We start from the raw sequence: 17203 nt of genomic DNA on the forward strand, positions 1-17203 counted from the left end.
GTTTTTACCTTCCCACAATTTGTCTTCCCATTTCCCCCCAAAGAGCTGTGATAGAAGACGAGGAGGAAGACGAGGGGGGAGGAAAGAGAATCAGGGGAGTGTTTAAACAAAAGTTTAGCGAAAGAAGGGAGAGGGGAATAAAGGTGGGGTGACATTTTGAACAATGCCTGTCACGGACATGATATGTGAAATGATGAAATGTCAGGTCCGTTATTAGTGTGTCAGAAATAATGTTTGTAAGAGAGGAGATAATTGCACTGAAAATGGGACAAAGGAGATTATTGGAGTTATACATTTATTTATATGTGTGTGTGTGTTGCTGTGGTGTGTTCACATGTCCGTATACATTTCTGCTTGTGTGTCCATCAAGTTTGTATGTATGATACAGGGGGGGTCCACACGTATACATTATGCAGTTTTAACCCAGTGTGTCTTTGTGATGACATTTTGCCAGTTCTCACTTCTGTTTGAGGATTCAGACACAGTTTTAGGTTTGTGTGTGTGTGTGTGTGTGTGTGTGTGTGTGTGTGTGTGTGTGTGTGTGTGTGTGTGTGTGTGTAATAGACAAATATTATACTTACTTACTTTAATTATATCATTGAGTGATTCTTATTTGCTAATGTTTATCTATATTTACTACTTCTTAGCTAAGCTTGGGAAGATTCCTTTTTAAGAAGATTTTGTTGCAGTGTTGTTAGTTACAGTCTATGTGCACCAACAGTATGACCTTCAACTCAGGTGAACTGAGAACATCCTGATATGGCCTCCCTAACTCCCTAACTTCCAGAATGCTCCTTTCATTATCACCAAGCTCAACCCCTCCCTTTCTACTCTCTCTGTGTTTGAATATGCAACCCAAACTCTATTCTTCATCTTCCACTCTGCAGACTGTATGCTCTCTGTATGACTGACTGAACTTTCTTGCAAGAAATAAAATACGACAAAGACAGCTGAATGGTTTGATTCTCTATCCACATTTGATAAATACATTCCCACCACAGCGTGTGAGTGTGTGTGTGGCCTCACTTTCTCTCCAAGGGCTTCCTGGTACATCTCAGCATTGGCGAAGTAGAGAGTGGCAGAGGAACGGAAGATCAGAATCCCTGGCACCCGTTTCACCTGAAACCAACAGGTCACTTAGTGAGTTATTTCATTAAACATGCTATGGGGTCAATTCTACAGCTAACAAGCTAATGTTAAGCAATTCTGCTGTTTAACATGTTTACCACCTTAGTGTTGTGTGTAAGCATGCTAAAAAAAAAAGCTTATTATCACTAAACCCAGAGTTATTACAATCCACAATGAGAGGGATATGGATGTGTGTGCAACAATTTAAAGCAATCCATCCAACTGTGATTGAGACATCTCACATAAACCCTTATGGTGGCGGTAGAGGGAACAACAGCCGAACACAGAATCAAGCAGAATTCATCCTCAGGGGACCACATTTCACCAAGACAAGTGATCCATTAACTAGTTACCACAGCTGTCTGTGGCCTAGAGGGGGGTCAAAAAAGAAAGCATTCTCAGGGCACCAACTTTCAGGGCAATTTCAAACAATGGTTGTCAACGTTTCGACAAGCCATAAATACCAACAATAGAGACAAGACGCTTGAGGCTTAAAACACGAGTAGGAATGTCATGAGGAACGAAACTTACTGATGGTAAGATATTACAAATAGCCAAAAAGCTTACAAAAATAAATCTTCAGGTGGTTTTAAATCTAGATGTACCTTCAACACATTTAGAAACGTACTTGTTGTCTGGTCTAAATTGTTTCTTTGCTCTTTTATTTAAACAATATCTTATCAATGTGATTTGAATAAGTCCTGAAAATCCCCCCCCCAACCCAAAAAAAAACACAACGGTGCCTTTTATATTATCTTATCAATTAAAGAACAGTGAGAAATGGAGTATCTCTGATATCTTGTATTATTTCATTTTCACCGATATTTCATATTATTGTCTCACATACAGAAAGGTACAGATTTCTACCTTCAAAAATAAAGATATCCCAACAGTGGAAGTAGTTCAGTTAGAAATAAAAACATAAAAATAAAAGAAGTTAGTAAATAATACTTTATAAAATGGTTTGTATTTGGAATGCAGCATTGTTTTTCAACAGCGCAGTGTGTTCTGCTGAGTCACAGAGAGGAACATAACTCCCATTAACACCTCTATATTTGACTCTTGGTTATAATGTCGGGGACAAAAGAAACACAAGGTCAGTAGGCTTTATATACTCCTAAGTGTGTGTTTAAAACCTTTAGCCTACTGACATTAGTCACTTAATGGCGCATTTTCACTACAGGGCCTCGCTCGGTATGGCTAGGACTCGTTAGGCCTTGTTAGGACTGGCTCACTTTATGCTGCGTTTCCATTACAGTTTAGTAGCTGGGGCAGTAACTATAGTAACGCAGTGTATCTTCAATGCGAACCACAGAAAAACAACATTAGCCGTTAGCTGTTAGCGCTCAAGCTCACAGCTCCTCATATCTGTTCAGAAACTAGACAGAAGTTAAACAAGTACAAACCACAGACTGTCTGTGTCATGGTGAATACAGTCGCTGGTTTATTTATGTCTGTAGGCCGTTGTTGTGAGTGTGGATGGTCGGAGCATATACAGCGTTAGCTTAGCCGATCTCCATTTAGACAACACGCATTTTAAAAGGTTTTTCGCCTGCCGTCTGTCTGCAGACTTGTCAAAGCATTAATTCATGTTTTTTACTAACCGGTATCAGTATGTTGTTACTTCGGAATTATTTTGAAACGTGTATTAAAATTAAATCACGGTCAAAGATGTTCATTTTGTTGTAGTTGTAGCTCCCTTGTCAGCGATTGTCTCTCTAGTTTAGCATATTCAGCACGACTCAGCCTGGTTGTTGGCCCGGAAAGAACCTCGATTTAATGGAGCATTTCCACTACAGCGCGGAGCTCGCTTTAAGCGTGCCGTTTTTCGTTGCGTTTCCACCAGGCGTAGTTCCGGCTAGTGGGTACTATTTCACAGTTTTTCTGGCCCCATAAAATCGTGGTTCTTTCGGGGCCAACAACCAGGCTGAGTCGGGCTGAGTATCCTGTAGTGGAAATGCGCCATTATGGGGCCAGAAAAACTATGAAATAGTACCCGCTAGTCGGAACTAGGCCAAGTGGAAACGCAACCAAAAACGGGCCATGCACGGCAAGCTTAAAGCGAGCTCCGCGCTGTAGTGGAAATGCGCCATTAGTCACCAATTAGAGGTTATTTAAATATATTGTGCCATACCTGGTTGTAGCCCTCCAGCGGCCTGTAGATGTCAGTGTCTGGGACCTGCCCTAAAATGGAGTATGTTGGTCTGGAGTACACACAACAATAAAGAGGGTTAATATTTAACTTTAAACAATTTCCTACCAAACAAACGTTATGTGTGTTTATTGTGAGTGTGTAAAAATGTGCTCCTACAGCTGAGTCCTGAAGATGACGGTGAGCATGGAGAAGCCGATGGAAGCGGCCAGTCCCAGGTCAGGGTTGAAGAGTATGGTGAAGATGAAGGTGACCACCCAGACCAGCTGGAGATTGATAAGCAACACATGTAATAAAACAAGAAAACTTTGCTAGCGTTGTTACCTAAATCCTGAATGTAGCCAAATCAGTTTAAGCTAATTTGTCTCAGGTGTATTTCATTTACTACATGGGCTTTTGTTGCATATACTGTACACTGTGTCATGTGTGGAATGAGAAAACATAGCCTACATTTGCTATTTCATTTGTAGCATATTTCTCACAATTTGTCACAAAACAAGCAAATAGCTCCTTAAGCTGTGATAAAATGTCATTACTGCTAATGTTAAGTATTCAAAGTTTAGCTTGTTAACTGCTTAGCATGTTAAGACTCTTTTCTAACATCATTCTTATATTAGCAAGTCCGAATACCACAGTATCTTTGAAGAATAGGCAATATCATTTTGTGTAAAAGATATCCTGTTCTGAAAAGTTTTCATTAAAGAAACTGTTTGTCTGAACAACTTTCACAAATGACTAGTGAAGCTCAGGGAAGATATGCACATTGGTGCAGTACATCTTGTTACCAAAATATGAAGGAATGTATGTTCCTAAAACTCTTTTATTTTCCTTAGCATACTCACCATGTCTACTTTGTTGCTCCTCCACAGCGCAGGGATGTCCAGGAACTGCTTCATCATGCCATGGAGGTTAACAAAGATGATGGCGGCCAGCACTGCCTGCACAGTGAGTCAAATATAAGAGTTTATATGGATCACTTTTGAGGCCTAAAACATGAAGGTGAGCTAGTTTGAGATAAACCTCTCGTGGATTTTTAAAGTTGTATGTGTTCTTGTTAAATAAACTGCAAACAAATGGCTAAGAGTCAAACCCCTAAATGGCAGTGTTTATGATATTTAAATTGTAACAGTGCTTTACAGAAATTAAAAGGTATTGTTCCGGATGAATAACTTAACAAATACAAGTGTGATAAATTAATTGAACCCTGATTTTATAATCATTTGTTTTCAAAAGTAGCCAGTTGCTTTAGTCTGAAGCTGAAGAGTTATCCGTCTTAAAGCAACCCAACATCAGCTGTTGCCCATATTTTGATCATCTGACAAAAACATTCTCTTGGACCCACATGCTTCAGCACATATGTGAACATCCACATGCACACAGTACCTTTGGTAAATCTTCAAAGAGTCTTCCAATCCAGAGCGTGATGAAAAGGATAATTATGGCTGAAAGAGCTCCAGCAACCTGCAGCGAAGAAAGAGGAGATAGAGGCATGATGAATGGAAATCAGGAGAGAGATCAAGGAAGGAGAGATAGATAAGAAGAAGGAAAGATGAATGATGTAATGGTTAATATAGTGAATAGGTACGTGATTATGAGAGGAGGAGTCGAGGCATCATCAGTTAGAGCCTCTCCACTCCTCGGCTGATTAATGGTGTTGTCTGACTAAATCATTTAGCCTCTCAGCTAAACTGTTTGTGTAGGTGGATTTCAACGATGTGAGCGAAAATCAATTCCCTAAGTGATATTTAATGATGCCACTTATCAGAGCAACGTTACAGGGTTTTTTTTACATTTCGTTTAACCTTTAAGATAGCCCAGTTCTGGAGCTATGGGCAGAGTAAAGTGATGGGAGGAAAACACTGACAAGAAAAAGTATCTTGTGAAAAATCCTTGTCAAGTTATTAAGAATCCGAGGCATGCAAACCAATCAGCATGTCTCTAAGTGTTGTTGAAATGTGTTCAGCTCTGTGGACTACATTTAAGAGAAGAATCAGATATCATTAAATTGAATTGGGAAATAAGATATCCCTGCCTTTTTAACTGTATTAAGATGCATCGTTAGCGAGTACAGGTAATGGCCAAATAGAAGGTTAAATTAAATGCATTCTAAATAATAAAATAAAATAAAAGCAGCATTACTGATGTGATGATTTGGGTTTTAACCAGGTGTCTGATGATGATGATTTTTAAGGGAATGTACTCCCAGACCGTTTAAGTACTACATACGATACAAAATCAGCATAAAATGTATACAGTGGACATTTTAAAAAGAGTGTGAAGTAAAATATGGTTATTTATGTAATATAAACAAGTTTCTCCCCCCTACAAAATACATTGACGGCCCGTCCACACAGCGGCGTGCGTTGTCGCATGCCGGCGGGCGTGTCTGAAACTCGACCAACAACCAATCACATGAATCTCCCGCCCCTGAAACACAAGCAGCGGGTTTGATTGGCTAGAACTTGTACTGGCATATGATTCGATTGGCTGACGCTTCTGCCGAGGCGTCAAGAGTTGAACATTGCTCAACTTTTGCAGCGAGCCAAGCCAGCAACGCTACGTGTCGCTTCCCACAATGCAGTTTGGCGAAAAGTGACGTCACCCCATTCAAAGTGAATGGTGAAGCTTTCAACGCACGCAGCTGTGTGGACGGGCCGTAAGTGTCATTAAAAGTTATGTTTATTAAAAAAAAACTCTATACACCTGCAATGGTATAACCAAGCAAATTGTTTGTTTTTTTGTTATCTGCATGGATACTTCCAGGGGTAGGTGAGAAAATAATTTGTGTGATATTGGACACTTTAAAAGTAAAATATGCTAGTATTTAAAAAAGAAAGTAATTGTCTCATATACTGTAAGACCCACTTTGCTCACCAATATCAGAAATTATACAGAGAGCACTCTCACAATGTTTTTCTCATGGGCACTTCGGCAGCATTATGTCCACTTATACAAACCTGAGTCTTTCCTCCTGTGCTCTCCTGAACCATGGTGCGGGACATGGAGCAGCTGATGGCGAAACACTGGAAAATCCCCCCAATGGAGTTACTTAGACCCAGGGCAATGAGCTCCTAAACCAAAGAAAACACCCTGTTTATATACAAGAGATACGCCTTCAAAGAGCAGTTTACTCTGACTCCATCCACCCTCTCCCTACCTGGTTGCTGTCCACCTTGTATCCATATTTCAGGGCGAAGATCCTTCCCAGTGAGATGGCGATGCCGTAGCCAACCACAGCCAGAGCGAAGGCATCCCCGATCACCTGACTGAACAGGGAGGCGGTCGGGAGAACCGGCGGCTGGAGGCTGGTGGAAATGGATAGAAAATTATTGGGGTTTTCAACGTTAATGTGTGAACCCTCGCGATAATTCTGGAAACCTTAAAATAAATATACACAAATTCATCACATAGCCAAGTTCAACCCCAACTTCCCACCGTAAATGTACCGCAGATTTTTTACTATGAATTGCATGTCAGTGAAAAGGCAAATAAAGCGGAGGAACTGGACCAACCATGTATTTATCTCACCCCATAATACAAGTAAAAACTAGTCAAACTTGTGATTAATCATGGTTACTTACAGATTTGTATTATCATTAACGCAAGTAATTTTTGAAAACACTAAAAAGAAGACTCAAGATATATCTAATATGTCACACTCCCTTCTCACGTGTAATCACAGTCCTTTATGTTTGTTGTGTGTGTGCGTCTCACCCCGAGGGAATCAGTCCCACCACCTCCACTCCATATTTAGCCCGCAAGTCAACCTGCCAGGAGATCACTGTAGCAACAACGATCTGTAGAAACAGAGTCACAGATGTGTTATTGGATGTAAGTGTATGTAAGCATGTGCATACTTGCAAGGAACTAAATGTCAATACATTATATTATAAGTCTTTGTATACTTACACCAATCAGCTCTACGGGTATAGGAACAGGTAGTTTTTTACTCAAGTAAGCATTGAGCTCTTTAGCGAGTATGAGGCCAATTATAGCGACGATACTGACCACAAGAGTACCAATGTTTGTCTCTGTAATTATAGAGCATATCTCCAACACAGTCTGGAAAGAAAGAAATAATAACATGATGGTTTATGAAATGCTTATATAAGAAAGTATAAGGGAAATTAGTTGTACACATAAATGAAGATTTAAAGATGAAAATACAGTGTGCATTTTGAATTCTGGTCCATTATGGAGAGGACCGTCAGCACTACTGGCTATATTACACAGTATACAGTATACAGTATACAGTATACAGGATATAGCCAGTAGTGCTGACGGTCATCACAATGCAGAATCAAATGTACATGATAGCTTTCATGTTGTTGAGATAAAAGCTTGCAGATAAATATTTTTATTATTATAGATATTATATTTCCCTGCACATGATGCTTGATGAAATTCTAGGATTTACAGTTGACATTGACTAAAAAACTAAATTGCTTTGGAAATATCAATTAATTTACAAATTTCTAGAAATAAAAACCATGTAGAAGCAAGCAGGTGATCAGCATGTCATCTTTCTTACATATATCAACGAGAAGGGTCCATTAAATCTCCTCGGGCTGATGCCAAAGGTGTATTTGAGCTGGGACACGATGACGTGGATGGCAGCTCCTGTGGTGTAACCTCGGACCAGCGGTTCAGACAGGTAGGTCACAACGAAACCAAACTGGACTAGACCGAGTATAATCTACAGACATAATACAGAATAAAAAACAGACACAAGCTTTATGTAAAAGTAAAAACAGATTACCTTTCTTTCATCTAACGTGTCCTGTTGGTGCCACTGTTGCAAAGAAAACAGATCGCTTGTTGTTTTCCTCAGAAGTGAACCAGTCTAAGCACTGACGCTGTCATTATTTTATAGTTATTCCATTATCCAATAATTGAAGCGGAAAATTTACAGCACATAATAGCTCAAGAGAGAAATGAAATCAGCACATTCTCGCAGGATACAGAGCGGAATATACATACATTATATAAACAGAGGTGGAAAAAGGACTCAGATCTTGTACTGTATCAGAGTGTAGAAATGCTCTGTTACAGTAAAAGTCCTGCAATCAAAATGTTACTCTAGTAAAAGTACAAAAGTATCAGATTCAGCATCAACATATATTTAAAGTACCAAAAGTAAAAGTACTCATTGTGCAGATTGGTCCATTTCAGAATAATATATATGATATGTTTTATAATTATTGATGCATTAAAGTGTTATCAAAGCTGGTAAAGGTGCAGCTAGTTTGAATGACTTTGTATACTGCAGGGTAGCTTGTGAATGTTACTCCAGGAGTCCAGGTGTAACTAAAGTATTTTTTAAGAGTTGATTATATTTCACGTTTTTTTAATCAAAATCTGCAAAGAAACTAAAGGAAACTAAATAAATGTTGTGGAGTAAAAGTACATCATTTACCTCTGAATTGTAGTGGAGTAGAAGTACAAAGTAGCAAAAAATTAAAATACAAGAGAAAAGTACAAGTACTTCAACATTGAAAAATGTAAAGTCCCGTCTCAAAACCCACCTCTTCAACTCTGCTTATCCTTAAACCCGTCCCTCCCCCCTCTGAACCAAGATCCTCCTGACTGCTTTTCTGTTTTTGTTTTGTTTTTGTTTGTGTTTTTGTTCTTGTTTTGTTTGTCGACCTTACTCATAATGTAAAGCGTCTTTGGGTCTAGAAAAGCGCTATATAAATCCCATTTATTATTATTATTATTAAGTACAGTAGGCTACTTGAGCAATGTTACCTTACACCACTGCATATATATATGCACACTTTCACCAGTTAATTTAATCCAAGGGGCCGATGTTTCGGAAAGAGACAACCTGTTTCACATACAAAGAAGAAGCAGAGACTAAATGTAAACACACGAACGATGCTTTCATTCACCTTAGCTAGCTAATATTTAGCTAACGTTAGCTACTGTAGCACGAGCTAAGCGAGCCAGCTGTCAGAAACCTACCAAATACCTTATCATTATTTTATAAAGATATCACAAAATGGTGAAAATTAAAACTTGCAATTCAGCAGCAATTCACCTGAGCGCCTCATGGATGTATAATAAGAACTTCCAAATGTGCAAGAGATGTACCTGCCAACCCTACCGATTTGGGCGGGAGTCAACCGCTTTTGACATGTTTCTACCGCCTACCGACTTAGCTGGCTTTCCCTACCGATTTTCAATCTTCCCAAACTATAACAGATAAAAATGACACTCCATAGACACTGGACTCGACTTTTGGTGGACACCGTTTGCAGCGTGATCGCATCATACAAACAGTCCTCTGTGTTTCTGAAAGGGAAACAACGTGCAGACCGGGGGTAACGCTGCGGGAAAGGCAGCGTTAGCCCCGACGAGGCATTTGAGTCCTGCAGGATTTCCCCGTCAATATCAGTGTCTCGAAAACACATGTTGGCGAAGCATCATACAGTGTCTCAACTGAAAGAGGACCACAAACACACACAAAATATAATACAATTTTGAGATATTTATCTCCCGTTCTTTCACTTTTTCTGACATTTTCAACACCAAACATGTCGTTAATGTCTCTGTTTAGTGAACTACAGCAATCTGAAAGCCTGTCCATTATTTATATCACACTTTATCAGTAGAAAAATGCAGGAAATGACTTTTTTAATGCAGTATTTTCTGATATATCGCGCAACACAAAGATATTTCGCTCTGTGAAAACCTTTGACTCTAATATGTCATCAACATGAAACAAGAATATGAACCTGGCTTTATCCAATGTACACACAAGAGTTCCACATCCTGGACACATCCTTCATCTATTCTACACTGTCTCAACTGAAAGAGGACCAGAAACACATTAAAAATATAATAAAATGTGGAAACTTTGGGATATTTATCTCCCATTCTTTTACTTTTCGGGCATTTTACAGACCAGACATGTCGTCGTTGTCACTGTTTACCAAACTACCACTTTTTCTGAAAAATGCACAAAATGATGCAATATAATGTTAAATACATGGTTTATACATGTAATTACTGGGGTTCCTTTTCTTCTGATTACCTAATTCGGGCGAGCACATTTGCCGCGCGCAAACCTACCTCTTTGGATTTGGAAAGGTTGGCATGTAGTATGTTCGACAAACTTAAATCAGTGCAGTGCTCCTCTGAAAGCCGCCTGAAGCACGACACGCAACTAAACGGTGCCTGCTGCGCAGCTCAGACATTTCCGGTTTATGTATTTTCCTCCTTCTTCTTTGGTTTTTAATTGCCGGTTAACCCCAAGCGTTTGTGGTTAGTAATCAAATTGTTCTTAAGGAGTTTTCTAGCTGAAGGTCATAGTGTAAGGCTAGGACTATATATAAATAGTACAGCCTAATAAAATAACCCAAGAGTTAATCGGTGTGGTGTCCTGCCCAAGACCAAATAAGGTTAAACCTATAGAGAGGTGTCATAACATAATAACCTAAATAATAAGTAAATGTAATACTACTAGCAGTGCAACAAACAGGAAGATTAAATGTGGTCTCTTAAACATAAAGACTATAGCCATCTAAAGCAATAACTGGGGTAAAGATTTAAATCAGATATAATATTGATATATGCCCTGTCTCACTGGAACTTGGTGAGACATGAAGAATATGTCAGCATAAATGAGGCCACTCCACCCAGCCATACAATACTTCCATATTGCCCGAGGCAACGGGCGCGAGGAGGTGAGTTGCAGCAACTTTGACTCAAGTTACTTATCAATACTAACAAAAAATTAAATTTATACCTCCTTGAATAGGTCTCTTTTCAGTCCTTACGCATCCGACCTGGAAAACTTTGCAGCCAAATTCTATTGTACAGTGTTACCGGCCACCCAGGTCCCTTATTCAGAATCTTTCCAGAATTTCTGAGTTTCTATCAATTTTGGTACTTAAAAACAGATAAAGTAATTATCGTAGGTGACTTTAATATTCATGTTGACGATGGATAAAAATAGCCTTTACTGTTGCATTTAACTCTATATTTAGATTCTGTTGGTTTCTGTCAGAGTGAAATAAACACCCACGCTATAATCACACTCTTGACCTGTTCTGACCCTTATGGTATTGAAATTGAGCAACTATTAGTCGAACCGCATAATCATGCCTTTATCCGACCATTTCTTAGTAACTTTTGAAAGTACTGTTACTAAGAAACTACAAAGCCCATTAGCCAAAAGCCCGCAGCAGAAACCTATCTGTTAGTGCTATAAGCCAAAATTTAAGGAAGAGATTCCACCAATACTTAACTCGATAGCATGTCTGCATGTAGGGGAGGAAACTTAAACAAAATGTACACCACCCCAAATTGATCAATGTTGGGATAGTGCTACAAGCGCTGCGAATAAAATTAGACTCTGTTGCCTCCTTTGAAAAGAAGAAAATAAAACAACATAGATTAGCTCCATGGCATAATGCCGAAACCCGCAAAATAAAGCAAATAAGTCGAGCAACTTGAAAGGATATGGCGTTCCACTAAACTTGAAGAATCTCGTTTAAGTGCATTAGTACTCTCAATGAATATTAAGAAAGACTGCGTATAAGCGAGAGCAGCCCTACCCTACCTCTTCATTAATAGATGAGAATAAGAATAAGCGAAGATTTCTTCAGCACTTGGTAGCCAGGCTGANACAGTCAGATCTATGCTATTTTGAGGTCTTGATAAGTTTGATCCTCACTACGTGTTTTCATTTTTGTTCTCCAGTTTTGTAGAGACCATTTTTTGCTGTTCATGGAAAAATAAAGTATCTTACAAATACTTTTCCTCTGTCTCCCGGGTCGTGCAATTGGGTCCTACCTCCTAAGTGTCTGAGTTTGTAACACTCCCCCACCAGAGAAATGTAGAATTTGAACTGATTATCACAGACCGTGAAGGTCATTAAAATTCCTATTTAAAGAGCAGTTTGGCTGCAATATATGATAATATAATGCTCCTTCTCCTGTCTATCTGGATGCAGATGAAGTTCACTTTTTTGCTAAAAGTGTGAGACATTACATCCTTTCAAGTAAAACCATTGAACATCAGAAATGCATTCCTTTTATTTATATATATATATATCAATAAGATATTTGTCATCTTCTGTCAACAGTTTTAGGCAGGTTACTCCCAAAGTGTAATACAGTAATATTACTTATATCTGTCTTTTTTAAAGTAATAAGTTACATTACATTATTACGCTCCTCCGCTCCCTTCACTGGCTTCCAGTAACTGCTAGAATCCACTTCAAGACACTGGTACTTGCGTACCATGCTGCGAATGGATCTGGCCCTTCCTACATCCAGGACATGGTTAAACCGTACACCTCAGCACGTGCACTCCGCTCTGCATCAGCCAAACAGCTCGCTGCACCCTCGCTGCGAGGGGGACCCAAGTTCCCATCAGCAAAAACACGTGGGTTTGCTTACCTGGCTCCAAAATGGTGGAATGAGCTCACCATTGAAATCAGGACAGCAGATAGCTTGCACATCTTCCGGCGCAGACTGAAAACTCATCTCTTTAGACTCCACTTCGAGCGATTGAATTACTAACAAAGCACTTATATACTAATAAAGGGCTGGCTTATCTAAAGCCAGTTGAGTAGCACTTGAAATGTTTGGCTCTATGAAACCTGATGTACTTATATGATTCTGTTTTCTTCAAGGTTGTATCTTCCTGGTCGAATGCACTTATTGTAAGTCGCTTTGGATAAAAGCGTCAGCTAAATGCAATGTAATGTCTCTGAACTTGCAATGCGTTACACTACCTTTGTCATACTTTTGAGTTACTTTCACCAAATTGACCGCAAAAGTAGGGCTTGTTATTTTAAAGGCTAAAATGTAGTTTATTGCAGCTCAATATAAGTCAGTGAAAGGCGATGTGGTATAGCATAATAACTGTGTAGGCCCTTAAGGCTATACTAACAACTTATACTACATGCACAATTGTTTCTCTTGTGTCGATGGCGATGTTGGCGAATTAAAAAAAACTAATTTCAGGTTAAAATGTGTTGTAAGGTGCGTTACTGAAAATTGTAACGGGTATAATATTACCAGCATTTAATTAGTGATGCATTATATTACTGCGTTACAGCATAGTTATACATTATTGTAACTCGTTACTTTTGTAACGCGTTACACCCAACACCGTCTGTCAAAGTCACAACACTTTACCATAGCATTAGCTTTACACTCAAATACAAGTTCATTTAATCAAGTAATGTACTGTATATTGTGCAATACTTCACTGAGCTAGGATTACATTTAAAAGTGGATTACATTTTACCTTTAAAGCTCTTGTGGGTAAAGCATGATAATGTAGGTAAAATGCTCCTCCTTGACCTGATGAAGCTTACACAGAGAGGTACATGTTTGAATAATACATCGCTATAATATCTATTCTACACAATTCAAACTAAAGGGTACCGACCTGATTCACAATGAGTGCTTTGACTCTCAAGAATTTTGCTAATATACCTCTGTACTTTTACTTCACTCTACTCAACCACTGATTATCTTATACGTATTCAGTATAATTGTGGCAGTGGATATCTAACTGAGAATAATAGCACTGTGAAAAAAAACAATTTTGCTAAGTTCTGTTTCTACAGTATATTCTGAAAATGTCACTTTGTTCATCACACAGGCAGTTATGGAATAAATATCAAGCTACAGTTTATAAAACACAATAATACAACGCCACACAGATGTGGTGCATGCTTTTTGTCTGAAACAATATGTTTGTATTCCATTCTAATCACAATGGTGGTCCTTTTGTAATTGTAATGCTGTGCTTGGCATTCATCAGAAACATTAAGTCCTATTTCACAATGACGGGCCTAATTCCTCGCGTCCTTTGAAATGCAGCATTAACTGAATACAAGTGCAAACAGCAGAGAAAACCGCAGGTAAAAACACTATTATGATCACTGGGTAATTTTGAAATGTTTTCTTTTCATTAACACTGTATTAATCCATGAGAGCGGTACACCAGTACACCTGTGCTGTTAACACAGATATTGTAGCATTCCTAGATGACAGCTCAATTATTTTTCCATGTCCATACCTGTGTTAGTCACAACAGTTTACTCCCCACTTCTCCATCCTAACACCCACCATGTTGTTTTGACAGACAGGGTGGAAAAAGCAGCTGCCGGAAGTGTACGGCAAAGCTTCCATAACCCTGTAGAAGGCCGCTGGAGTGTTGGCTGACACAATCAAAATGTAATCCATTTGGAGCTGAGGGCTGATAGCAGCAGCAGCCTGTAACTCAGCAGCTCCGTTAATGGCCTGTCTTAATGTTCACTGTTGGCTGATGTCATGGCACGCTAGTTGAGCCTGAATACACAAGTAGGAATGTATGCTGTCGTGACATGCAGTGATTAGAGGCAAACGGATCATTTTATTATCACGGCTCAATGACTCATTTGAATGTGCCTCCTGAAGTGAGAAGTGACAACTTGGATGAATAGACTGGAACCTCAAAGAGATGGTTTCTGAAACTAATTTGTGCTCACAGAAGAATGTAGGGATTGTTGTGCATTAATAAATGGAAGTATGCATCATATCTTACAAACAAATCGACAGAAAATGTAAAAATATATTTATATACTGACGTATAAAAAGGCTATCATATAATAAATTGAATGTCATAAAATATTATTCTGAAATGTATATCAATATTCATTCATTGACACAACAACACAGAAAATGCCTACAACTTCTAAAACACAGTTTTCATAGTCATTTCTGTTGCTAGTAGCTAGCAGAGCTTCTTGTAGCTAAACCTCAGATACATAGATGATCTAGCATTACCTGCTACTGATGCTAAATTCGTTTTTTAATCTCATCGCTGATACTTTTTTCACATGGACACATTTTAAAGATATAACTTTGTGTTTGGGCTGTTTGTGTTCTTTTTTTCCTTCTATAGTGTCTAGGGCAGGTGTCTCAGACTCCAGGCCCGCGGGCCAGACGTGGCCCGCGAGACAGTTTCTCATGGCCCCTTTGTTGATATCATGTAATAGTGTTAATCTGGCCCGCGCGTTTACGTTTGCGCTTTATATTTCAATTTTATTTTTCCCGCTGCTGCTTTTGCTGGCAGGGAACTGCTGCGCAGCAGTTCCCTGCCAGCAAAAGCAGCAGCGGGAAAAATAAAATTGAAATATAAAGCGCAAACGTAAACGCGCGGGCCAGATTAACACTATTACATGATATNGCCTTCCGTAAACGGCTTTCCCGCCCTAGCAATCATCTCACTCACCACATAGCTAGCTTCGACTGCTAAATCAGCATCATTGCTTCCTTTCTTGAAGAGATTTTGTTGCTTCCATAGAATTTTTTTTAGCTCAGTGACTTTTTTTTCTCTCTCATCTCCCAGGTATTTTGCATACTCTGCAAGTTTAGTTGAGTAGTGACGTTTGACGTTATACTCCTTGTATACAGCAATTCTCTGTGCATATAAGGCACGTTGCGTTTCCCCTGTACTCAACAAAAAAATATTCAGTCTCGCACTTCTCTTGAAATGTTCTGTGGTCATCATCGATTTTTCTTTTCCCTGAAAGTTTTGATGAAGACATGGCGATATATTTTGCTTCCACTCTGTGTCACTTTTGGATCACTCTGGATTGATTCCGCTGCGCGCATTTGATTGACGTGTGGCGGAGTTCCCTCGGAGGGGGGAGGGGCGAGGGAACTCCGCGCAGCAGTTCCCTGCCAGCAAAAGCAGCAGCGGGAAAAATAAAATTGAAATATAAAGCGCAAACGTAAACGCGCGGGCCAGATTAACACTATTACATGATATCAACAAAGGGGCCATGAGAAACTGTCTCGCGGGCCACGTCTGGCCCGCGGGCCTGGTGTCTGAGACACCTGGCCTAGAGTTAAAAGAAAAATACCGTGATAAACGTCACAAATTAAAAATGACTGCAAGTTTTGTGTAGCACAAGTTCTAATTAAAACCTCCTTGACAACAGAAACACACAGCACATACTGCTGGTGTTATGTCCCTACTGGTTTTCAGACTAACGCCACGACTAACGCATCAGTTTGTGGTTCACCACGCATTCGTCAACGCATTCACAAACATATTATTGGCGATTTTCAGGTGCCCATCGTGCAGTTATCTACTTGTTGCCGAATATGATTGGCTATAAGATTGAGGCACCTACTATCAAAGCGCCTGGGCATTCCAAGCCCTACCCCCTTCCTCCCACAAAAAAAAGTTGGTCGGCAAATATATCGTTTGCAGATCGTTCGTTCTTGGAGCTGGGAATTGATCTCCTGAGTAGAGTTACAGCAAAATGTTTCAGCTTCGGACCCACCATATTCCATTAGCCCAGCAAATCAGAATGCTGAGCCAAACATGCATAGTGAGTCCTACAGTTATGCCTGATTGTGGCAGGTGGACATTTTATGCAAAACACAATGGCTGTCTGTCAGGTGGGCCGTGTTGTTAAAAATTGTTTTTCATTTTTGTTTCAGCGTTAACGCAGAGTTCAAGCGGATTTACAAACTATGCCCTTCTACAGTCAAGTTCCCTGTCACAGTTGACCTACCACTCCGCAAGTCTGCTGAGGTGTTCTCGAACACTCGGAGGGCAGCCGGGGCAAGGACGTTAAAAGACCAGATGGCCTTCCTTGATGACAGTAAAGAACTTGTTAACTGTGTGTGTATAAATATTTCCTTTCGACTTGGTCCTTTTAGTTTAAAATCAGATTTAACAATGGTAAATTATCCCAAAATGTGACATACTCCATACATGGTAGTCAATTTGTAGTTAAAGGGTCCCCTTATATTCTTCTCGTTTACTCTTAAGGAAAACATCCGATTGCTGGCAGGGAGTGCCTCATTAAAAGGGTACCTGCTACATCTTACCTTCAGAGGATCCTGAGGATCGGTTGAAGGAGTACTAGGTTTGCAGTGTGTGCTAAAAGATAGATAGACC

The 17203-nt window shown here is 39.5% G+C and overlaps 1 protein-coding gene across 2 annotated transcripts in view; it reads right to left on the reverse strand.

The window, feature by feature from the left end:
- slc26a6.2 (solute carrier family 26 member 6, tandem duplicate 2) overlaps nt 1-17203 on the reverse strand; it is a 34387-nt gene that overhangs the window by 12536 nt on the left and 4648 nt on the right. For both annotated transcript variants that reach the window (XM_010766403.1, XM_010766401.1), the window contains exons 6-15: nt 7812-7976; nt 7190-7342; nt 6995-7077; nt 6438-6585; nt 6238-6351; nt 4664-4741; nt 4123-4218; nt 3440-3546; nt 3263-3332; nt 1027-1119 (exon numbers count right to left, since the gene is read on the reverse strand). In XM_010766403.1, coding sequence (XP_010764705.1) covers nt 1027-1119; nt 3263-3332; nt 3440-3546; nt 4123-4218; nt 4664-4741; nt 6238-6351; nt 6438-6585; nt 6995-7077; nt 7190-7342; nt 7812-7976 — 1107 coding nt within the window. The remainder of the gene's footprint in view (nt 1-1026; nt 1120-3262; nt 3333-3439; nt 3547-4122; nt 4219-4663; nt 4742-6237; nt 6352-6437; nt 6586-6994; nt 7078-7189; nt 7343-7811; nt 7977-17203) is intronic.

Source organism: Notothenia coriiceps, unplaced genomic scaffold (genome assembly GCF_000735185.1).
Source record: "Notothenia coriiceps isolate Sejong01 unplaced genomic scaffold, NC01 NC01_scaffold00003313, whole genome shotgun sequence".
NCBI classification, from domain to species: domain Eukaryota; kingdom Metazoa; phylum Chordata; class Actinopteri; order Perciformes; family Nototheniidae; genus Notothenia; species Notothenia coriiceps.